Here is a 24,835-nt window from a genome sequence, read left to right on the forward strand (position 1 = left end):
GTTTCTAAAAGTCTTGTTGCCTACTGCTTCAGTACTGTGTGTACTGTGTCCTCTGTATCTGAGCTCCTCCGCTTTGTCATGACTCAACGAGTTGCAGTTTGTAGTTCAAGTGACATTTACCACTTATAGCTGCTATGAATGCATTCTGACCGTCTTCTTCTTTCAACTGGTGATTAAAAGCTTGCTGAGCCGCAGGCCATTTTTCCAGGTGTAGTACACAGAAAGAAAAGAAGAAACCAGATAAAGACAACTGGATTTCTTTCATTGAACAAAAAACATTTTAGAAGGTAATGTATACTTTAGACAATAAGATCATCTGTTATTATAGCAGGTGGGATTTACTCTGCGTTTCTCTAAAAAAGACCAGTCAAATTCCGTTCCACTCAAACACATGCTTTTGTTTTAGATGTCGATCACACTCTTGTGTTATTGAAAGTTTAGAGCTACCCAAATGAGGGTGTTGTCATTGGTTTCAGATAACTGATACATATTTTACATTCTCTCCAAGTTCAAAATGCAGACAACTGGTCCAGGGTGAATTGACTACTAATTCACTTATACTCAGTAGTGGAAACGGAGTGTTCATTTAGTTCAGAAAGGATAGTTAATTCCATTTCAGTCCTTTTTTTGTTGGTTAAACTTGAAGCACTCTTTAGGGAGGTGCTCTTTCCTTACTGAAGAGCACCTAAATAAAAAGATAGGGAGCACTTGTTTGGTCAAGAAGCCCTCATTTATTCTGACTGGCCTTTTTGGTTAATAGGCACTGTGGTTGTTCCATCATGTGTGTGAAGTGCTGCTGTTTTAAGCTGGATTGTAGCAGATCTTTCCTTTTACTACTCATGTTTCATAGTCTGTGTATTGTTGCTCATCAAATGCAGAGAATCTCATTCTGCAGCATGAATCCAGGAGGAATAAGGCAATCATTTTGCACATTTCAAACATGTTCTATTAGGAATGACTTGCACTGTGGTCTAAGTGCTAAACTAATGCATACATAGTGTAATGTGCTGGAGTTCAGTCATCTGCATGGTGAAGAGAAACAAAACAGACAGGATTTAGACTACTCTGTGACACATGACACTTTTCTCTTTTATTTGCCTATGTACTGATGCAGTGGGAGTTACCAGTTTTTAGCAGTGCTGCTTTGTTGACCGTGTATTCAGTTAATGTTTTGACAGCTTTGTGTTTCTATATACTTATCAGCCTGTTCAGAATGCTGCACTAGTTCAATCAATGTCAGGAACACTTGTGATCTTATGAAAATATAGTATAGTTGATTGTTTTATTTTTAGACATAAGAGCTATTTACTAAACGTGTATTTTTCTGAAAGGAATAACTTCTCCACGTGGTTCATCAACAATATTGAATGCTTAGAAGCGGCATGTTTCTGCATAGGTTTCTGGATCATGAGCAGTAATGTCAGCCATGCATGAACATGTGGGTCAGACGCCCTGTGTGTTTCAGCATCGCATTAAAATGGGTCAGTAGGACTGAAGAGATAAGTGACTTGGAAAGGGAGAGAAGAGCTGGAAGGGATGGAATGATGAAATCAGAAAAGCATAATTACCCCTTTGTTTTTTTTTTTTGTTTTTTTTTTTTTGGTGTGTGTCTGCGTATTGGAAGGGTGCTGTGCTGTTTTCCACTTTGCAGCCTGCATTTCTGCTGCACTTGAGACTACTAATCCTATATTAGTAATCTCTCTAAGCATAGCAGCACAAACTAAATTAGACATTATGTAGAAAATGCTGCCACTTTAAAAGAGATTATTTCATTTCCCCTCTTTCCACTGAAACTCCTACGATTATAAACTGCTCCCAGTGCAAGTATTAAAGGCAGAACATGGTGCCAAGACTCACAATCCTTGTGCTAAAGTGTTCTATCCTGGCAGCTGTGATCTGAAGCTGCAGGATTGGAGAACTGGGCTCAGTCTGCTCAGCCTGTGGGAGTCCAGGATAAGCAGCAGATACTTGCTAACACCAGAGCATCAGGGGGTTGGACTGTTGAGTTGGAAACCGATACTCTGACAGGGAACCTGGATCAGTGTATATGTGTGTAAGGCTTGACCACCTGTCTCTGGTTTATCCCACTTACCAGATGGAGCATGGCAGTGGCTCTCGCACCATGTAAACCACTCTTACTTCACCCTTTTAACTCTCCCTTGCTCACCCAGAAAGAAAAAAGGTACTTATTACCCATGGATAAAAACATTTGCCCCTCGTCTGCATTCTGTATGTGGGCAGAAATGATTAATTAACCACACCATATTTAGTTAACTTTGACTGTGCCCAGGTGGTATGGTATCCATGGTGTTTTATACATGCCTGAAATGTAAATGTTGTTTTGGTTGTCTCTGCTCTACCTTAAGGTTTTGATAATACCTCCAAACTCTACTGGTCATGAGGTCTCAGTGCTGACTGGGGAAGGAAAATTGCACCCTGAAACACTAAATATGTTCTTATTGATTTTTTTCTGTGATGTGTTTGCCAGTTGTCAGTAGTTACAGTGTCATTTGAAAGGAGGCAATTTCTTGCTTTCATTTTAATTAGAAATTTTTTCAGAATTAAATGCAGCTATTCAATGACGCCGCATTAAGATTTATTTCATTTATACTTGTCTCAGCTAGTTAGAGATGATTGATCAAGCTTCATCGTGTTAGATGATTGACATTGATCACGAACAGTGGTATCAGCATGAAATGTGAAGTTTTGGAACACTGAATTTAAAGTAAATTATGCTTATAAAATTAAGATTATCTGGAGACTTTGACTCTGTGCCTTGTTCTCTATATTGTGTCAGAGGTTTATTGGTTTCTCGTGTGACATAGTACAGCATATCATCATACTCATGGCTCTCACGTGCGACAATTCTCTTAAACTGTTAATTAGCCTTCAGCCGTAAGTCTTTTTCATTCAATGATTAACATGCGCCTAGTTTCACAATCACAATTCACCTGCCTTTTAACCTATAATTATGCAGACAGACAAACCTGGTTTCAGTTCTGTTGAATGTATCACAGTACATGCAATGTCATTTTTGAGATTTCACATAAACAGCCCATAATTCTAACTTGTTTATGGTCTGTGACAGCTGTACTATCGGCAGGTATCTCTTGATCCAATCATGGCAACACTTGACTGAGCTGATCCCATGTGGGATAATAAGCTGGATCAGCTTGTCTGACAATAGGCACAGACATGGTACACACGATGCCCTGCGGAGTTCAGCACATGTCAGAACTTATTCATATGACTTTTTATTTATTTATTTATTTATTTAATCAATTTATATATATAAATAATAATAAAAATCCTTTTGCATTGTCCTATTGAGGGGCAGTGATGGCTCAAGTGGTTAAGGCTCTGGGCTGTTGATCGGTGGATCAGGGTTCAAGCCCTAGCACTGCCAAGCTGCCCCTGTTGGGCCCTAGAGCAAGGCCTCTCTGTTCCAGAGGCACTGTATTATTGTTGATTCTGTGCTTTGATTCCAACTTCCAAAGTTATATGCAAAGAAAGGGATATGCAAAGAAAGAATTTCACTGTGCTGTAATGTATATGTGACAAAATAAAGGCTTCTTCTATAACTAACTAAATATTTAGAATTTTTCTTGATTGTTACGCTGTCGTCCGTATATCTGCGTGTCTCTCCCTTCGTATGGCTGTACCTGACATATAGTATCATATCTTAAAATAAACAAACCAGTCCTCCCACTCCAGTTTGACATGTTCATGTCATTTTCTGTGTTGAGATGACTTGACACTGAACACCAAGTTTACGTTCCCAAGGATATCAAATACAGCGAAGCTACTCCATTTCTCTCCTATCATTTACATTTAATCATTTGGCTGATGCAAACAGCTGAAAGCACAACAATACAAAGCACTTTAAGTATCTGTATATGGATAAAGTCCATTTCAGAACCTAAGCACTTGAAAATGTACACAGTTTAACATGTTTTTTCTATTTGAGTTAATGTATTAATCTTCAGAGATTCTATTTTTAAGCAAAGACTATGTTTAATTGTATGTAAATAAAAAAGTAAACTTTTTATAGTGAATATCGGTAATTATCAATGATTCAGGGTTTTGTGTGAGAATAGAAATCACATGAAGGACACAGTTTGACTCATTTTTGTAAATACTGTATGAAAAACAAAAGTCACTGTAGGGGTTTTTTCATTTAGGGTTTTTTTAAGCATAGGTGTTTTTTATGCTGGTTTGTTTTGGCAGGATGGAATTGTTTTAGTTGCATCTCTATATGCACATTATTCTTGTAAGCTAATCACATTATTGTGGCTGTTATTATTGGGTTATTAGTATTGGTGTGTGTCAAATCAAATGTAATTAGTCGCAATCATTGAGCAACCGCCAAGTGTTTTTAAAGAATGATGCCAGTCTTTAAAGAGTGACAACCCTGATGGCTGATAAGTGGCAATATTAGATCATATTTACAATAGCCAGCCATTTGTTTAACAGCCTCGGTGTATGAACGAAAAATGCAACAAAGCTGTATTCTTTCTTACTTTGTGATCCTGCCTTATTCTGTTGTTCCTCTGAGACAGATTCTCTATAAATATATGGAAATGATCCTTCCCATTGCTTATGTGTCTGTTACACATGTACATAAATGGTTCCAGAAACAAAATGCTGCTGGTCTGGAGCTGCGGGAATTGGAAATGGGCGACGATGTTATTTTTGTGTTCATAATAACCCATCAGAGCAACAATGAGATTAAATAGTGGATTCATTTTGGTGTCTTAACATGTACATTAAATACAGGTCTATTCATTTAAAGAAAAAAAAAGGTTAGGCCGCTTCCTTAAGCTTAATCTGTCCTGTGTCATTGTTGCTGTGGTGACTGATGCCTGGTTCACACATGAGTATATCTGTTGTACGTGTGTGTGTGTGTGTGTGTGTAAGCACATCTGCGTGAGACCTGTAAATCCTATCACAAGCTCTATATAAATAGACTTTAAAATCCATTAAGTGCATTAGTTTTCTGTGGTGTGTCTCTCTCTCTCCCTTTGTCCTTTAAAATAACTTCTGTAGCATGTTAAGAACTGCCTGCCTTCTTGAATGGGTTTGTCATGTGTTTTTGATGAGTCATGTGTTTAGCAGCAATTTTAGTGACCCACAGTTCCTCCACAGCTGACACACAGCTGTATACGCAGGTCTGCATGACAGGAAAGCATGATGATGGATTAACGCCCTTTTCCTGTGATGACGCTGCAGTACCTTTAGCAGAAACACATTTTTCTAAGTGGTACCAATGAGCAGCAGCTATCAAAAATTCAGCCACTGATTCTGTCTGTATTTTGCTCCGTTATGAATATTAATTTGGCAGTCAGTCAGCAGAGAAAACCTGAGGATTGGGTTGATAGCATCTTGTCTATGTGTCTGTGTGAATGGACATGACTTGTTACTAATTTAACAATATGACTGATTCTTTGGTGTATTGTTTTAGTCAATAGGAAACCTTGCAGGACTGAGATTCCTACATGCTTTAGACAATAGAAAAGTCTTAGTGTTTATTAAAAAAGATATTCAACATGACAGAGTAGAGCTTGTCAGTATAATAAAATTAGCAGAGAGAAACCCAACCTGTGGCCCATTTATAACCTGTAGTACACATCTTTCTGACTTCCTCTCAATCCAGATACATCCTGGTTTAATGACAGTTGTGATGTGTTTCTGGTTACATACTAATGTAGAGTAGGCTGATGAAAATGGATTACAGGTTGGTGTAATTCTCCATCTTGGCTCTGTACATTTGTTCTCTCAGATTGCTGTCTGTGAATTTTTCAGTTATGTGAAGCGATTGCTTTTTCCCCCAGAGTGGTTATATTTCTGCTTTTTTGTTACCAACAGTTTTACAGAACGTTTCAACCATGATGGCATTTAAAGGAATAATAGCCAGTGTTAATTTGTGGCCCTTTGTAAAGGATCTTTTTTTCCCTCTTACAAGATCAAAGAAATGGGAAAAAGGAAGCAGATGCACAAAGAAAGAACTCCACACAGTACAAAAAACTGTACCATAAAGACGTTTTTATATTGTACTAGATGTACATGGAAATGTCTGACTCATACGAGCATTTCTTTTCTTTCTGTATTAGGTGTGTGGTGGTGCTCCTGAACCCCAAGAAGAATAAACAGTATCATATTCTCAACAACTCCAGGTAGGGTCCTTGGCTGTAGCTGCATACTGTATCACAGTTTCAACACACACACCTGGCTCAGTTCATAGCTAGTGGCTTTCAGAAATGTTTTTCCTCTGTTGTTATTGTACATGGCCATTCATACTCTGATTATAACAGTACAAATGGGCTTCATATTACAGACGCTTTAGGCTAGAATCCAAAGACACTGGATAATAACTTGTCTGTCTCTGATTAGAACTGAAACATGCAGATAGCACGTTAATGAGTATAATTTTTCACTGACTGGCAACAGAAGAAATGACAACATATTCATAAGTATGCATATTTATGTGGTGTTGTTTGTTTGCCATGTTTTTGAGAGAGGAGGTCACATTTTCAAGAATGATTCATTTGAGTCTTGGTGATTCAGACTGTGGGCTTGTGATGGACAGTTTCAGGAATGTGACCTCTCATTCCGCATCATCATAACCACATGATTTAGACACTTAAGAGTTCCACAAGTTCAACCATATTCAACCTAATTTCTTAATGATAAAGTGCCTCTAACTAACTGAATCAGAGCTTTTGTCTGACACTCCATTGACGATCTCCATTCTGACGATCCATTGAGGTTGAGTCATGTCTATGGAATGCACATCTAACCAATAGACAGGAAGCTTTTAAATAGACAGGAAGCATTCACTTCGGCTTGATAACTGACATACTTCTCTTTTCTCTCTTTCATCTCAGGAAAACAATCACCACTCTAGCTTTCTCACCAGATGGCAAATATGTCGTCACAGGAGAGGTAAGGTGGTTTTATTTTTGTTTGTTTGTTTTTTGTTTTTTTCCCCACCTCTCCATTTCTTCCCTCTACCACATCAAAGCCCATTGAAAATAAGATGCTATAAAGTGGTCAATGCTTGATCTGTTGTATAAGGCTACAAGATAAAGACATTGAATGTTGAAGCATTCTTTAAATGTTCAGACTGTGTGTATCAGTCTAACATTCAGTCATTCTCTACCCTGTTTCAGCTTTTTTTTATATTTTGTTTGGAACTCTACCATAGTGCAGAATGTTTGCATCACCTCCAAATCTTTGTGCCATCTCCACCTCAGACAAAAATAACACACCCAGAAATATTTTCTCCAAGTGCATGTTCAAGCCAAGAAAGATATAAAAAATATTTCAGGCAAATATATACAAGTACTGATGTAGTTGTCATAATTCTAATACGGAGGCTTCGATGTGAGTCTGGCACTTGTATACATATTCTATCTATACATACTCACCAAGAGACTCTACTGGTGTGCAAGACTAATCCTTTCCATTCAGTAGGAGCCGGTGCTTACTGGTTGCTGTGGTAACAGACAGAACAGTGCCAGCCTGAGTATAGACTGTATTTGCTGTTTGGAAGGGAATACAAGGCAGACGCGCAAGGCAGACGCGCAAGGCAGACGCGCAAGGCAGACGCGCAAGGCAGACGCGCAAGGCAGACGCGCAAGGCAGACGCGCAAGGCAGACGCGCAGACACACACACAAAGACCGACAGACAGACATACACACACACATACATACACAGAGACAGACAGACAGACATACACACATATACACACACAGAGACAGACAGACAGACATACACACATATACACACACAGAGACAGACAGACACACACACATACACACAGAGACAGACAGACACACACACACATACACACAGAGACAGACAGACACACACACACATACACACACAGACAGACACACACACACACATACACACACAGACAGACACACACACACACATACACACACAGACAGACAGACACACACACATACACACACAGACAGACACACACACACACACACAGACCGACAGACTCAGACAGACACGCATACACACATATACACACACAGAGACAGACACACACACAGACAGACACACACACACACACAGACCGACAGACAGACAGAAACAGACATACACACATATACACACACAGAGACAGACAGACAGACACACATACACACACACAGACAGACAGACAGACACACACACACACACATACACACACAGACAGACACACACACAGAGACCGACAGACAGACAGACAGACAGACATACACACATACACACTCAGAGACAGACAGACAGACACACATACACACACAGACAGACAAACACACACACACACAGACAGACAGACAGACAGACACACACACACAGACAGACACACACACACACAGACAGACACACACACAGACAGACACACACACAGACAGAGACAGACAGACATGGAGCAATCAGTGAAAACAGGAACAAGGCAATGAGAGCAGAATTAGGCCTGGGAGAAAGGAAGAAGTTTTGAAAGGCTTTGGTAGGGGTGTGAGAAGTGCAAAAGCTGCAGAAGTGTCTCAGCATGTGTTTGGCTGCTGTGGTTGGGCTTCACATAAACAACTTTTTCTCTGAGTGTAGCCTTCGTGTGTGGCATTTGGACTGCATTGACTATTTTAAAGGATTTTCTAGTTCAGTAAACTCATGGAGTAAATCTTGTCAAGACCTCATGTGTGTTTTTTTCATGATCTATCTAACATAGATAAACCTAATTCAAATGACCCTGTCTGTTCAAAGAGTTTACAGTATAGACATATGATACATAGCCAGAGATCAAGTCATATTTGAAACGGTCATTTCTATTCCTTTTTCTGTTATATTATTTATTCCTCTGTGTGTAAAATACTGATCTGCAAACCGTGATTAAATTACAGGGTTCTCTCTCTCGCTCCCTCCCTCTCTCTTTCTCTCTCTCTCTCGCTTGCTCTCAGAGTGGTCATATGCCAGCAGTGCGTGTGTGGGATGTGGTGGCAAGAACTCAGGTGGCAGAACTACAGGAGCATAAGTATGGAGTGTCCTGTGTAGCTTTCTCCCCCAACAGCAAGTACATCGTCAGTGTAGGCTACCAGCATGACATGATTGTTAACGTCTGGGCCTGGAAGGTGTGCACAGCATTGTCAGCTCTCAAAAAAGTTTAAGCATCAGTAGTTTCAGCAACATGAGGCTCGTTGTTTGAAACAGTCCCTGTAATGATGCCATGTTTATTTTTTTGACCTTTCAGAAAAATGTGCTGGTGGCTGCCAATAAAGTCTCCAGTAAAGTGATGGCCGTGTCGTTTTCAGACGACAGCTCCTACTTTGTCACAGCAGGGAATAGACATGTCAAGTTTTGGTATCTTGATCACACCAAGGCTTCCAAGGTATGCAGGCTGTTTATGACAAAGCTTTAAGTGGGCAGTTTTTCATATAAATATTAAATATTAATATTACTTATAATAAATTTAAATACTGGTTTGCACAGTAGCGGAACATCAGTAATGCATGTGATGTAATCAGTGGTGCTGGATTTTGCTAGCTAACTACAACAATAACCTTTAATTGAAGAGATCATTATATTTTAAATAAATCAATAAATAAAAATATTGTTCAGTTTGAAATTGTATTATTTTGTGTTAACCCCAGGCAGTATACTTGGTACTCTTGTGTTTGTTAAAATTCATAATGCAGTTAAAATCATTGTAAAAACAATGAAATAACATACACGATGTGGTGTTCTTTCAGGTCAATGCAACAGTGCCCTTACTGGGTCGTTCTGGGTTGCTGGGTGAGCTCAGGAATAACTTCTTCAGTGATGTGGCTTGTGGCAAGGGCCGGAAGGCCAGCAGCACTTTCTGCATCACCTCCTCTGGCCTGCTGTGTGAGTTCAATGAAAAGAGGCTGCTGGATAAGTGGGTAGAGCTTAGGGTGAGTGGGTCTAACTGACCTATTGATTATTTGCCCAAAATCAGTGTTGTACTGCTTGTGGTATATAAAGAAATTTAACGTTCATGTTAATGAGTTTGTTTCTTTTAAGCGTCTATAGTGTGTTGTGTATCTTCTGTCTTATCACACTATATTAAAGAGCCTGCTTTTAGTTATTTACTAGCTTGTACTTACTATGCGTAGTGTTCTGCTTCTTCTCTTCTTATATTGTGCAGAAAAACGACAATATTACAGTAAGTTGTTTATCTGGGCCACTTTCACCCCACATTTGTTTCTAGTTATGGCCACTCATTCATAATGGTTGTCATTCTCCCATTAAAGCAACAGATTAATCGTCCTGTTGTGTTCACGTTTCACTGGTACTGCTCATTTGTGCTCATTTGTTGTCCAAATATTAATTACACCATCGGGATCCCCCCGTAGTCTGGTACACTGGTACCACTGGTATTTTAAGCTGCTCACAATGGTCAAGCAAACTCTTTTTATAGTCAAACAGAGTTTATTTCTGTGGCATTCCCTGTTAATTGTACAGACAAAAGTACATGTGTGAGAGAGAACATGAGGGTCAAAATCCCAGCTGTGATGGTGCAACATTACACGCCATGCTGTGATTAGAGTATCCGGATTACATAAGTATCTGAGTAATCAATAAACAACACACCTGCATGAATAGAGCTTCTTTTGTAACTAGATTAGACTTGGTTAAATTACCTAAACACTAGCATGTGACTCCCATTATAGGATCATAAGAACTTTGTGATTGCCACAGAAAGGCTGAAGGTGGTGGCCTACTTACATAGTTAAACTTTTCTAGGGAATGACAGTAGGTGTAACTCTAAGTATACTCCGTATACACAGGCCTTCATTTCATCAGTAGCATTACAGATTCTTATTATTTGCCCTCTAATAACCACATCCCATTTATTTGTGTCACATTGAAGTCTGGTTCTGTTTTCCATAATTACAGTTGTTTAACCGATCATACACAGCTTAAAAGATCAAAAGTGTATAATAGTGTATTCACATTTTGCCTCCAGATTGTTGTATTTCTTTGTCCAATTCAGTCCAGCCAGAAACATTGGGCTTTATTTTCTTTTCTGTGGCATTTCCAGACTAGCTTAGCTACTGCACTGTCTGTCACTGAAGATCTGATATTCTGTGGCTGTGCTGATGGAACTCTGCGAGCTTTTAACCCGGTCAACCTGCATTTCCTCTGCACTCTGCCCCGCCCACACAGCCTGGGCACTGACATCGCCACCATCACTGACGCAAGGTGAGTCTGAATATTAAAAACCACTTTAGCTTTACTCCTTTACAATCTTTGTTGTTACAAAATCTGAATTCACATCTGAAATTTAGCATATCATTTGGAAATAGTGGATCAAATGATATTTTTTGCTTAGTAGCCAGACAGTACACATTTAATTAGAGCTTTGATACTGCTGACTCTTGTTTCAAAAGGTCAGTTCAGTTCTGTTGAACAGCATACATTCTTTCATTGTCAACCATAAACTGGGTTACTGTGGGTTTTCTGGTATTTGATTCTTATCCATTGTCATACTTATGCAAATTTTTCCAAGCTATGTAGGAAGCATTTCCTCCCCTTCTGAAATTTATCCATTGGGTTGGATGGGGCTGTTTGTACAGAATGACCTGTCACATGCGTTATGCATCAATTCTTTTCTGTCCATTTAAAAGAAACATTTGGTATACATCTAGCAAAAAGATGGGGTTTGTCACATTCTTGTTGCAGTAAAAGAAAAATTCTGCCTTCAGTCTAAAAGCACAGGAATGCTCTGTTTAAGTTACAGTTTATTAGGACAATTAACTTGTACCACCTCCTCCTTGATCCCCCCTCATTACAAATCAATCGCTGTTTCCCATCAGTCACCTCTTTGCATACAAGTTGGATGCTCGGTACCCTGACACAGTGGCTGTCTCATATGACCCCACCAACCGCTGGCTGTCCTGTGTTTACAACGATCATAGTCTGTATGTCTGGGATGTTCGTGACCTCCACAAAGTGGGAAAAGTTTACTCTGCCCTGTATCATGCCTCATGTGTGTGGAGTGTAGAGGTAAGTAGTGACTTTTCTGAATGGAAGAATTATACAGACTCCAAAAAATAACCTCTGCCTGCACCAGTTAGAGTATGTGATGTTACTAACATGCCATTTTGTATTTGTATTGTTTACATATGGTATTTTTTATAAATCTTTTTTTTTTTTTTTTTGCATTTATTCTTGACTTTATTTAAGTTGCGTGTACGTGTCAGATTGGGTTATTGGGTGTTTATGTTTGACAGATGTATCCACAGAACAGTGAGAGCGATCGAGCTTGTCTCTCTCCAGGATCGTTCCTTAGCTGCTCTTCTGACAATACCATTCGCATTTGGAACACAGACGGATACAATGCTACAGTGAAGCGTAACGTTATCAGCAATGTCAGTCCCACAACAACACACTGTAGCTTACATTAACTATCGATTAGTTTTCATGAGATCATCCTGTAGCTAAGGAATGAGTTGCAAATTCCCCTTCTTTTGTTGTTTTTCTTACTGTAGGACCTCCAGAAAATAATTTATATAGACAATAATGTCACTGCTTTGTTGGACCCAGACTGCACCATCTCCAACAATTCAGAGAAAGCTGATCCACAGACCTCAGAGAACAGGACTGGCATTAGGACCATGTGTGTCAGCCCGGACGGTCAGCACCTGGCATCAGGGGACCGCAATGGAATACTAAGGTTTGACCCTGAGGGAATTTTATTTTCTACTTCACCACTTGGCACTCTTGTGCTAATAGATTTAAGATAATTGGTCTACTGTGACTTTAATGGAAAGAGCAAAGTTTGTTTATGTTTCATTGGGTGCTCATTGGGCACTGATCACTCAGCATTGCAGGCACTGTTTATAGTTGTTTTTTAGCTAAATTAGTCAGATGTGTTTAATGAAATGCCCTATAAGTACTGTTAACAAGTTTTAGCAAGGTTTTGTGCCATGTATTTGATAATGTATATGCTAACTCATAAGCGTGCTTCATTGTTTACATTCTAGGATCCATGAGCTACAGAGCATGGAGGAGATTCTGAATGTGCAGGCCCATGACTCCGAGATCCTATGTCTGGAATATTCAAAGCCAGAGACAGGTGAATGAGGACTGCCATAAGTGGACCAACATTTCGGCTCATGCGCTGCAGGCTGCAGAACAGTGCACTGTGTTAAACACTGGAAAAAATAATCCTGCTCAAGTGACCAGAAGATCTGAAGTTTCAGTCTGATAGAAGATGCTGACAGTACCTTGTACTTATGGTACAAAATAGAAATGTATTAATTGCTGAAGCTGCTTGAACAGTTAGGATTTGAAAATGAGTAATTGAACTTATAGGACTGGTATTATATGTATAGTCATTGCAGACTGTATCCTTGTTTTTAACTACACCTATGCTGCAGACAAAAATATTAATTTATGAGCATAAATAGCATGGCTTGTCAAGTTTTGTCTCGTTTTTGCAAGAAATGGCAACCCTGCCAGCAGGTTCTTTCACAATGTTATAGAAGCATCAGCAGACGTTGTCATTCATATGACCATGTATGTACACCACATCCCCAAGTGGCCTGAGTGATTGAATTACAAGACACGTGTGACCCCTTTTACACCTTTATTTAGAGCTGTATCTTTGAACGGGCCATACGAGACAGCATATCTTCACACACGTGCTCACATGTTATCTTTTTCACACACACCCTTACTCACTTGACTGACTATTTATCTCTAACACACAAACATGTCACGTTTTACAAACCTTGTCGCTTTAACGTTGTTATTATATTTTCTATCTTATTGTTTCATTGAAACTAGTCACTACACAGTAGATCTAAGCATTTCATCTGATCACAATCTCCCTTAGCGCAAATGTATTAGATACAAGGCCCATTGTATAAAATGAACTTGTGTAAAAACACCAAAGGCTATTTTGCATTTCAAATCTATTATCAGTTTATCAGCATTTTTTTAATCTTAGTTTTAAACACATTTCTGGTTTAGCTGAGAACATTAGTATGCTTAATATGTATTAAAATGCACACAAGATATACTGGTTAGATTTCATGTGAATAAACACCAATAAAATAAGCTTTTGTATTAGAAATAGACGGATATATAAATATTAATGAAATAGAAGGCAACCTTCTGTGATACTATTACTCAGAGTAATAGTTCACTCAAAGAGGCTATTAGAAATTTACTGTAGTCCAGATAACTAATCTTTCTAATCTGGAGTTCCAGTGGACAGCGCTTGAACACTTGTTTTCTGTGAATACTTTGAAGAATATCACCTACAGCTATAAAGGTCTTAGGATATGATGGGTATGCCCAATTTGGAAATGTTCAGGCTTCAATGCAAATTGGTGCTGTAAGTGTGATCTGTTGTCAGAATATCACTGTTGGATATATATATATTATCTCACATTGCAAATTTATATCTGGCTCCCAGTGTAGTACTTGGGGAAAATATCATAACTTGCCTCCTAACACTTTTTTTAACACACAAATTTGTGAACTTGCTCACACTGCATTTTTACCCTGAAGCTTGTTAAGTGCTAATTCCCACTTTAATGTGTTGTTGAATCAGCATGTGGATTCAATTACAAAAAATGTGGGTAGCACATGAGTTTATGAGCATTCCACTTAGCATGGTGTCCCGGGTATAAAGCTGATCAATTTCAACATCCAATAATGATCCCTTTGATCTCTCTCTAGGCCTGAGGCTATTGGCCACAGCAAGCAGAGACAGGCTGATCCATGTTCTTGATGCTCAGTGTGAGTATGGTCTGGTGCAGACACTTGATGAACATTCCTCCTCCATCACTGCAGTGCGGTTTGCTGGTAAGACCTGACACACAGCTACCTTTCTCCACATATGTTTCTTGACTGTAACTGTATCTATGCAAATCCTCTGCCTTAGCAAACGAAGGCAAAATCAGAATGATCAGCTGTGGTGCTGACAAAAGTATCTACTTCCGCACAGCACATAAGGTAAGATGGATGGTGCAAGCGGTGGTTTATTCAATGAGCTACATGTTTCCAATAAAAAGGAACTTTAACTGATTTGTTTTAGCAGATACTTGTTTGTGTCAGCAGTTTAATATACTGACAGCCCAGGTCTTATAATAATCATATACACCGCTTTATTCTAAAGGAGAGGTCCGTTTTCATAATTAAAAAAAAACAAAAACTGAAATTCCTGATCTTGTGATAAAACCATAATTAGTCAACAGATGAATAAACAAAGGATATTTTCCCGAACACGAGACACGTTTTGCTGTTTTTAATTAAAGTTCACAGTCTCACATCCCCTCTGCAATTATACTGCAGAGTCAGTGGAGATAATTGATAACAGATTGGTCTCTTGAGTTAATTGAGTTAAATAGAGAAATATTTACATGTTCAGGAAGGCATTTGGTTTTTCAATTTGATGACAGTGTTCCATTTAAATGTTGGTACTGTGTGCCATCTCTAATCACATTTCTTAATAGCTCTCAATCCCAGTCTAATTTTCCCTTCTAAGTATTTTATAAGCTTCTGTTTGATTGAGTTTAACTAAATCTGTGTGCTGTTAAAGTGAGCTAAATCTGTTTTCTGTTAGGTAGGGCATCTTAAATCTTGAGATTATTTTCAGATCTAGGTTGTTAATAATAATGCTGAGACTCTATGTTGAAATCTATTAAAATATGATTTAAATGGTAAAAAATAATTTTTTATTACTCCTTCATTTACATCACAACATTGGATATAATCTACCAGACAGATGAAGGAATCATGTTTACACGCACCCACCATATTGTGAGGAAGACTACTCTGTACGATATGGATATTGACCCCCTGCGCAAGTACGCTGCTGTTGGCTGCCAGGACCGTAGCATCAGGTAAGAGAGGAATTTGTGCCTCATTGTACCCTTGATTAGTAATAAAAACATTTTTTAGGTGCCATTGTAGCAAAATGGGATTTGAAGCATTTGCACTACATTAACACTAAAGCAGCATGCATGGTTCATTTGACTACACAAGCACACACCTGTAATGGCATTCTGACTAATGTCTGAAGGGGAATGCAATTTATCAGACAGGTTCTAAGCTGTACTTCCGTCTGTTTGAGTATTATTGTGTGATCAGTCTGCCTTCCGCAATAACATCTGACCAAGTCGAGTTTAGTTGCAGACCAGTAATACCAGACTGATTAAAATCTATGATGAAATACAGTTCATGAGACTTGGTTTAGTGCTTGTGTATCATGTTATTTTGTTCTTGGGGTGATATTTATTGATTTATTTACTTATGGATTGACTGACTGTTTTTCTTTTTTTAACCTTTTGATTAGCAGTAATTAGCTGCATTAACTGTTGTGTAAATTTAAGGTGTGCTTCGATCTTTGGAGAAATTCAAGTGGTCACAAATACATTTAATTCTTCACATATCATAGTGTATTTCTTTGTGTATCGTGTAGTCAGCTTTGCTTTGTACCTATTCATTTTGAAAGGGAGAAAATAGAAACTTATTATATGTAATCAAGTCAAATAAGAAATTACAAGAACATGCTGCTTCTCTAGTCCATTTAAATAAGTTCCTAGTTCTGGCTGGAAGCTATTTTGGGAACCAGTGAATGCTAGGCGGGAACAAGGGAAGCACATGACTGTGAACTGTCCTTCTGTTCATTCTCTAAACAAACTCGGCAAAGAACTCTGCAAGAAAAATAAATATGTTTCTGACACGTACATGCAACTTAAATAAAGTCAATATGCCTCCATTAGCGCTGCAGTGAATGCAGTTGAGTTAGGAGACAAGCTCGGAAATTAATAGACTCCAAAATGCAAGAAACTGTATACTGACTTGTTTTTACTATGCACAAGCATTGCATTGTACTTCAGAAAGAGTGTGTGTAAGTATATGGCCCTCTAGTGGTCACTGGATAAAGAAACACAATGAACTGTTCTGGTTACAGAAGCATGCATAATGACCAAAAGCTTAGTGTTTTTTGAACTTTGAACTGTATTTATAGTTATATACTTATTTCTCCCTCATTCAATCCTCTGTGTAATACAGGATCTTTAACATCAGCAATGGCAAACAGAAAAAAATATATAAGGGCTCTCAGGGGGAGGATGGCACCCTCATTAAGGTAAGAACGCCCTGAAAGAAAATAGTTGATAATCGGCGAGTGTTCAGGTTTTAAGTAGTTAGACTACATATTTTATTTACTACAAAAGCATCACAGCCAAATCAAACCGTATGTCCACATTAGATATAGAAATACATTTTTCCCCTGTTCTTTACAAATGTGTTTTAGGTCCAAATGGATCCATCTGGGATGTACGTGGCTACTAGCTGCTCAGACAAAAGCATCCACATTTTTGACTTCTACACTGGGGAGTGTGTAGCCACCATGTTCGGGCACTCAGGTATGAACTCTTCAGTGGAAGTCATGTGTGTTATCTCATATTCTACATGTCATAGTATTAAAAATTATTACCTAGTGGTGGTTTATGTCTTTTTGAGGGATTGCTGAACGCTTTCTCTAATTTACAGAGATTGTCACTGGGATGAAGTTTACCAATGATTGCAAGCATCTGATATCAGTGTCAGGGGACAGGTAGGACCTCAGAATTCCAATGTTTGTTGCAGTCAATAATCATTTAAATCATGAAATTAATAACATTATATTGTTCGGAAATGTCCACTAATATATCATTGTACTATTTTATTAGAATTAAAATTATACAAATAAAATTATGCAATTATAAATATTCTTTGTGTTCAGCTGCATCTTTGTGTGGAGACTAAACCCAGAGCTGACCATCAGTATGAGACAAAGACTTTCTGATCTTAAACAGAAGAGCAAACCTGTACAGAAAAGCCCCCCTGTCAAACAACATTCAGTCAGGTATCACAAGCAAACATGGGTTACCACATGCAACAAATGAGAATATGGGTTGTTCAAGGGTGTTTCTGTCTATATTGGGTAAACAATTAATAAATTGTGCAAGTCAATGCACTGAAGTTAATTAAAATGTATTTGAGGTCTCAGCAGGCAACTTACTGCTCCAGATTAACTAAAGTCCAAAAAAGAAATAAAATATACTGTTTTCCAGAGCATAAGCACTTTATTGTTGATCTCATTTAAGTTTAAGGTTTGATACCAAAAATCTTTTAAATTCAATTACATATTAACATATTACCTGATCTATCTGTTCCTGATGCTTTCATTAAAATGTACATGTGATGCATCTTCTGAGCTCATGCACTTCTCAGCTCTAATATTAGCTTTAAGACCAAATATTTAAGTGCACCATACCTAATAGTCCATATTTAAAGTTCACCAAGATAGAAATGAGACTTCTTTGGTCCTCAAATCCAGATACAGTTGGACAAAATAAAATAAAACAACCAACATGCTATTTACTCAAGATAATTTAGAAACCCCAAATCTTTATGTTCCTGCATTAATCTACATCAGTGTTTGTGCTCAGCATTAGGAAAGATGTGCACAGTGCTCCGGCTGTGGGCACTATGTTCCTAGACAGTGATAAAGAGCCGGAGGAAGAAGAGGTTATTGAAGAGGAGGATGAATACAATTTTCCTCACCGATCTTCTGGCAGCAGCACTGGAGAAGAGACTGGTAACTTATCTGACTTTCTTAGGAGCTTTAGGAATTCTTTGCCCTTGACTGTAAGTCTTTCAGTACTTAGAAAATACACTGTCATTTATGTCTATAAGGATCATCAGAGGAGAAGCATGACTCCATACCAGAGATGAGAAATGTAAGAAAAATTATTACATTAAAAAATAATAATATAATATACTCACTGAGCACATTATTAGGAACACTATTGGGTAGGGCCTCTATTTGTTCTCCAAACAGCCTCATGACATAGATTCTACAAGATATTGGAAACATTCTTTTGCAATTCTGGTCTATGTTGACATGATTGTGGTGTTCAAGTTATAAATTATATTAACACAGCTAGAGTGTGCCAAAGAAACATTCGTCACATTATTACACAACCTGCACCTCCACGAATTCATGCAATTGGTGCAAAATTATCAGCTGTGTGCATCAGCAGAAATTGAGATTCATCAGATCAGGCTACGTTCCAGTCAACGGTCAAGTTTTGTTGAGCCAGTGCCCACTGCAGGGCACGTCTGTTCTTGGAACCCAGTCTGTTGCTGCTGTAGGCCATCTGCCTTAAGGTTTACATGTTGTGCATTCTGAGATTGTTTTCTGCTCACCACAATTGTACAGGGTGGTTGTCCGATGTGGGTATTCTCTGTCGATCTCACTAAACTAGAACGATTTCTGTCTGCGGAACTGCTACTTTCTGGGTGTTTTTTCTTTATTGCACCATTCTGTGTAAACTCTAGAGACTGTAGTGTATGAAAATCCCAGAAGATCAACAGCCCATCTGGCACCAACATGCATGACACAAACAAATAAGAGATCATCATCACCCCCCCTCCCCCCATTCTGATGGTTCAGGTGAATACTACACAGAGCTTCTGACTGTGTCTGCATGATTTTTTTTTTTTTTGGATTCCATTGCTGCCACATGATTGGCCGATAATGCATAAATACTTCGGTCTACATGTGTTCCTAATAAAGTGCCAAGTGAGTATATTTACATTGCACAATATACTTTATGCATTATATTTGACTGACAATATTCCCAAAATTCTTTCCTACAGATTTCTGATAGCAGTACAGCAGGTGAGAGCTCTGGTCCAAGGCAAAGGCGACGCTGGTCCAGGCGTCTAGGCAGTGCGGATTTGATGGTGAAGTCCATGCTGGACCTGAGGCAGCTGGAGACATTTGCTAAGTCCCCAGTTGTCAACCGAGAGACTGTGCTGCATCCAGATCTGGATCTTGGCAGTACCATCAGTCTACAGACCATTGCTGCATGGGTAATTAGACATGTGCACAATCTGAACACTTTGTCAGGTTAATTCAGTTTTGTATTAAACACTTCAATTACTTAAAAGTACTCTGGGGTGCAATTGTGAAGAATTTATTTGCTGGAATTCAACATGAGCAGTCCCTCACACTCCCTGTATTTTTGATGCAGGTGGAGGATCCAGAAGTGCAGGTCTCGCCTGTCCCAAGAGGACACACACGTCCTCAGTACATCCCACTTTCACCTCAGACACCAGACACAGATGCTGTGGTGCTTTACCCTGATGGCTGTGAGGACAGAGTGAGCCTGGCAGGCAGGTCAGTCCACATGTCCTTCTCAATCACACACAGCACTTACATGGTGAGGCAGTATGGACAATTAAGTATTTTTGGCCATTGTGGTGAAAGAATAGTTAAGCCTTCTGCAATTCCATTTTAAAATGTTCTGGTATTTTCTTTATGCTTATCCTGGATTCATTAACTACTTGATTTAAAAAAAAAAAAAATCTTTAATGATATAAAGTATTTATTTTGTTTAGTTTAGTTTCTAACATATATGTGCATTTTTCTGCTAAATTCATTTTGTGCAAAATTTATAATAATAATTCTAAACAATTTTTTATTTTATTTTGAAAACTGCATAATACTGGATAATAATATTTATATATAATGATTGTTGTAACAGTCTTGCCCAAATTATGAAAGATGTTCTTCTTTGGTCTTTAGTGAGTACCAGGTCAAGAAGTTAGCCCATGATACGAGATTGCCTAAAGGAAACTCGTGTCCTGAGAAGCAGAGCCCTGACAGCGCATGCTCAATGGATTATTCCAACAGCTGTCTGTCTAGCCCAGATCAGCCTGGAGAAGGTGAGACTCGCTTGAAAACTAAACAAACACGTACACACCTTGTAGATGCTAACAATATTTTACCTTGATTTTGGTGTGTTAGACTCTGAACCCACTGAGCCACTGAGCGTGGATGGAAACTCATCTGAGCTGGACATGGAAGACCTAGAAGAGGAAGAGGAGGAGCGCCTGAGGAAGACTGAGATCTGTAGCTCTGTGCATCAGACACCAGACCAGGAAGTCTTCCTCAAAGAAAACTTTGCAAACTTGTCAGACTTCAACACCTCAGGTCTGTGTGTGTGTGTGTGTGTGTGAGTGGTAATGTCACCGTATTTTAATTGATACAGTAATAAACTTATAATTGTTTATCATGCTCTCTCATTTTTTGTGATAATGCAGGAAGTACTAATTGTCCTCTTCAGCCAGCAATCACTCACAGCATTTCATCAAAGTTTCTCACTGGTTCCACTGGCTGGTAAGACATTCATGCATAAGCAAACTTTACTCAACAGCATAAAATAATGGATTAAACCAAGTGTGTTTTTGTGTTTTTTTTTATTGTGTCATTCCTTAGCAGGCAGGCATTTGTTAGCACTTCAAGCAAAACTACTGAGAGTAAGGTTGCTAGTGAATTGATGCATCTCCCAGTTTCTGAGGTGCGCCCACTTATGGAGGACAGAAAACAGATCAGCCTGCAAGAACTCCAGAGCCGTGAGAGGCCTACTGTTCTGCACTTAAGCCCTGAGAAGAAACACATCCATGTAGAACTTTCTACTGATTTTCTGGGTTCCTCAGCTGGTATGAGGAAAGCCCAGTCCATCCACAGCATCTCTTCAGAGGGTAAGATGTCCATCCTCTGATAAACAGAGTTATTATTTAAAATATATTTGACGTTTGACGTGACATACTGCTAAGTATGGTGACCCGTGCTCAGAATTTGTTCTCTGCATTTGACCCATTCAAAGTGCACACACACAGCAGTGAACACACACACCGTGAACACACACCCGGAGCAGTGGGCAGCCATTTATGCTGCGGCGCCCGGGGAGCAGTTGGGGGGGTTCGGTGCCTTGCTCAAGGGCACAAGGGCATCTCAGTCGTGTCCGGCCTGAGACTCGAACCCACAACCGTAGGGGTTAGGAGTCAAACACTCTAACCATTAGGCCATGACTTCCTACTACTTTTTATATATATATATATATATATATATATATATATATATATATATATATATATATATATATATATATATATATATATATATATATATAGCGCATTATGAGACTGTCAGTTCAAATCGAGATTCATTTAATGAAAATGGCGGGCAGATTGTTACTGGAGTGATTAATTTGTTTCTGTACTGGCTAAGAATGACTGCCTTTTTTCTGACTCTGTTTAGTGTTTGTAATTCAACCCTTCTCACTGTGTTTTTTCCCAGCTGATTTGCCTCAGACATCAATACATCTTTCAAAGGAGGTTCCCCCTCAGCCTCTGACTTGCGAGCGTGCTCCACCATCCACACTGCGCCACACACTTCCCAGTGAACCTCTCTCAAGCACGACAGCTACCCAACCAAGGGACTGTCCTACACCAACTAAGTCCAAACCACGCTCATACATGAGCCCTACCACCAGTTCCAAAGCCAAGATGTCACGCTCCGTGTCCATGAGTGACAGCCTGAATGTGAATGAGCCCAATGAAGTAACTGCAGGCTCAGACACCCACCGAGGCTCAGCATCAGAATCTTACAACCTTCGCAGTTCTTCTCGCAGCAAACCCTCATCACCTGTAGTCCCATTGCCCCCTTCATGTATTGGGTCTCCCTCCCGTGGTGCTGTTGTACCCACCATAAGTGGTGCTGCCAATCCTAACTCTTCTAAAGGCATCCAAGCCAAATTACCCAGCAGTGCCCGTCCACAGCTACACCTGGACATCACAAAACCTCTCCCAGATAAGCCATCCATGGCCTCCTTTTCTCCTACCAGCAAGAATTCCAAGCTTGGCCATCTTGGTAACACTACTCCAGTAAGTGTAGCACCCCTTCCAGGACCAGAGCAGTGTCATTCCAGCAACATGCAGCCAGTCACATGCTCAGTCCCTACTGCCACCAGCCCACTGGAGCAACAGGAGCTAAATACTGATCAGTCTGAAGAGCCAAAGAAGATCCAAGAAAAACAGAGTACAGAGCTGGAGGAGACTCAGACCAAGCAGGCAATTCAGAATCAGGGAAGCACAGTTTGTCTGCAGGCCGCCAGTCGAGCCCAGGATTCAGGTTTGCTGGGATTTCACTCCTCTCTTGTTCTCTCATCTCTACCTCTGCGCCTGGGTCTGCCCAAGCACTTCTTTACCAGCAGGCTCTGGTATTTCTCTCCTTCCATCTCTTCCATCACTTCTGCCATGTTCTCCTCTTCACCCTATCCTTCCATTAACCATTACCAACTGAAGGGTGAGGCATGATTCCTCTCTTCATACTCTTCCATTCACCTTGTATCCTGCTCCTAACTATTCTTTCCTTTGCTCCATGACTATAATCTTCTCTTTACTCAAATCATATTATATAGAGTTCAAATAAAATCCTGTTCTTTATGTAACTGTTATGTCTGTGACTGTCATGCTTTTTGTACTGTCACTTTGCTGGATCCAAGACTGGAACCGTTCCGAGCCTGTACTTGCCGCAAAAATGGTTCAGTCCCAGCACTTATTCTGGAAGCAGAAATTAGTCATGTCCAAGGCTTGAGGGTGGTGTCATATCTGTAACAAGCACCACCATTAAATATTTGTTGAAACTTTGCTCAGTAAAATGTTAACACTAAAGTCTATCTCAGTATTCAAAATAGATGATTAATGGTTAGTGGTTATACCATACAAAACTCCCAAATCTGATTATTAAATGAAGAATTGTTCTTAAAATTGTTCACTCGTTTCCCTGACACAATGCTGACTGCATCACTAGCACCGTCATCTTGCCAGTAGACAAGCAGTGTGACAGAATGTTCTCTTTTTTCCTCCCCCAGATGCATCTCTCAGTATGGAGTCATGCAAGCTTGCAGCAAGTGAACTTCAAAGTAGTTTTAAAAAGGCATTCCACTTCTACAGGATGGTAAATTATCATTGCACTAATCTTAGTCCTTGTGTTTATTGCCTGTAACCTGTTGCAATGAGAAGACGCATGTAGCTGCACATCCTGAGTGTGCATTTACTCTTTGTGTTTACAGCTGAGTTCCACAGACCAGAGGCAGGAGCATCAGGAGATGGCTCAGGTGTTGACTGAGGCATTTGATGCAGTACAGGCTGGGTTGAACTCCTTGCCACGTTCTGTAGAAAGCTACTCTGACTCCAGCAGCAGCAGCTCTGCGTGTGTGCTGGGCAGTGGGGCAGGTGTTGTGAGTGAGGAACGAACATTGGCATTGTTGGAGCAGTATTCACAGCTTCTCCTCAGAGCTGTGGAGAAGAAGATAGACAACAAATTCTGACATTCTTTTCTTTTCTAATAATTACAACATTCAGGCTGAGGCCGGATCCCAAGCCATGACTCAGAAGAAGATTCTTTTAAGTGAAATTTTTTAATAAGTTTTTTTTTTTTTTTTAAACCACTAATGATTGAAGTGTGGACTTCCCTTCCTTTTGCTTAAACACTACCAGCACAGATGGACAGTCTCAGTGTGACAGGCATGGCCAAATTGCACTATTGACTAATCTCATCGGCCTACCTCCCTTTTTAATGTGTTATTACAGCAATCGTATAGTCTACACTTCACCTCATTGCCAAAATAAGGTGTCCTTTTACCTGTTATTGGTATACTGTATCTGGATATTTGTGTGTCAGAGCAATGACTGGTTAAACCACTAAGTAAATGGACTGATCATCGAATGGCTTGTATGTGTATAAATGAGAAATGGACTCTCAGCTCCAGTTTGGCTATCATCAAGATAGAGATGAACTTATTTTGCTGACCCTCAAGAAAATGTGAACTTTTTCTCTTTCTAAAGCATTCAAAGATAATCCAAATGTTTGCTCACTTAAATCTTTTACCATGGAGTGCTTTTTTTTATTAAGTATGTGTTGTTGCAGATGTGTGACTATTTATTCTAACACTG

At 39.4% G+C, this 24,835-nt stretch overlaps 1 protein-coding gene across 5 annotated transcripts in view; it reads left to right on the forward strand.

Annotated features, from left to right (window-relative positions):
* The window catches only part of mapkbp1 (mitogen-activated protein kinase binding protein 1), a 29,915-nt gene extending 5,163 nt beyond the window's left edge, over positions 1-24,752 (forward strand). For 2 of the 5 annotated variants that reach the window (XM_027172354.2, XM_047821419.1), the window contains exons 3-31: positions 6,111-6,173; positions 6,885-6,942; positions 8,959-9,129; positions 9,249-9,386; positions 9,748-9,930; positions 10,164-10,181; positions 11,061-11,221; positions 11,836-12,025; positions 12,253-12,390; positions 12,511-12,695; positions 13,006-13,097; positions 14,711-14,836; positions 14,916-14,986; positions 15,755-15,876; positions 17,051-17,126; positions 17,295-17,406; positions 17,534-17,597; positions 17,766-17,888; positions 18,475-18,623; positions 18,722-18,765; positions 19,688-19,903; positions 20,065-20,210; positions 20,619-20,758; positions 20,841-21,026; positions 21,137-21,212; positions 21,312-21,577; positions 22,176-23,009; positions 23,752-23,837; positions 23,953-24,752. In XM_027172354.2, the coding sequence (XP_027028155.2) occupies positions 6,111-6,173; positions 6,885-6,942; positions 8,959-9,129; positions 9,249-9,386; positions 9,748-9,930; positions 10,164-10,181; positions 11,061-11,221; positions 11,836-12,025; positions 12,253-12,390; positions 12,511-12,695; positions 13,006-13,097; positions 14,711-14,836; positions 14,916-14,986; positions 15,755-15,876; positions 17,051-17,126; positions 17,295-17,406; positions 17,534-17,597; positions 17,766-17,888; positions 18,475-18,623; positions 18,722-18,765; positions 19,688-19,903; positions 20,065-20,210; positions 20,619-20,758; positions 20,841-21,026; positions 21,137-21,212; positions 21,312-21,577; positions 22,176-23,009; positions 23,752-23,837; positions 23,953-24,210 (4,492 nt within the window). In that variant the 3' untranslated portion in view covers positions 24,211-24,752. The remainder of the gene's footprint in view (positions 1-6,110; positions 6,174-6,884; positions 6,943-8,958; positions 9,130-9,248; positions 9,387-9,747; positions 9,931-10,163; positions 10,182-11,060; positions 11,222-11,835; positions 12,026-12,252; positions 12,391-12,510; positions 12,696-13,005; positions 13,098-14,710; positions 14,837-14,915; positions 14,987-15,754; positions 15,877-17,050; positions 17,127-17,294; positions 17,407-17,533; positions 17,598-17,765; positions 17,889-18,474; positions 18,624-18,721; positions 18,766-19,687; positions 19,904-20,064; positions 20,211-20,618; positions 20,759-20,840; positions 21,027-21,136; positions 21,213-21,311; positions 21,578-22,175; positions 23,010-23,751; positions 23,838-23,952) is intronic. The other 3 variants (XM_047821417.1, XM_047821416.1, XM_047821418.1) reach the window with 3 other exon arrangements.
* The last annotated feature ends 83 nt before the right edge of the window (positions 24,753-24,835 follow it).

Source organism: Tachysurus fulvidraco, chromosome 12 (genome assembly GCF_022655615.1).
Source record: "Tachysurus fulvidraco isolate hzauxx_2018 chromosome 12, HZAU_PFXX_2.0, whole genome shotgun sequence".
NCBI lineage: Eukaryota > Metazoa > Chordata > Actinopteri > Siluriformes > Bagridae > Tachysurus > Tachysurus fulvidraco.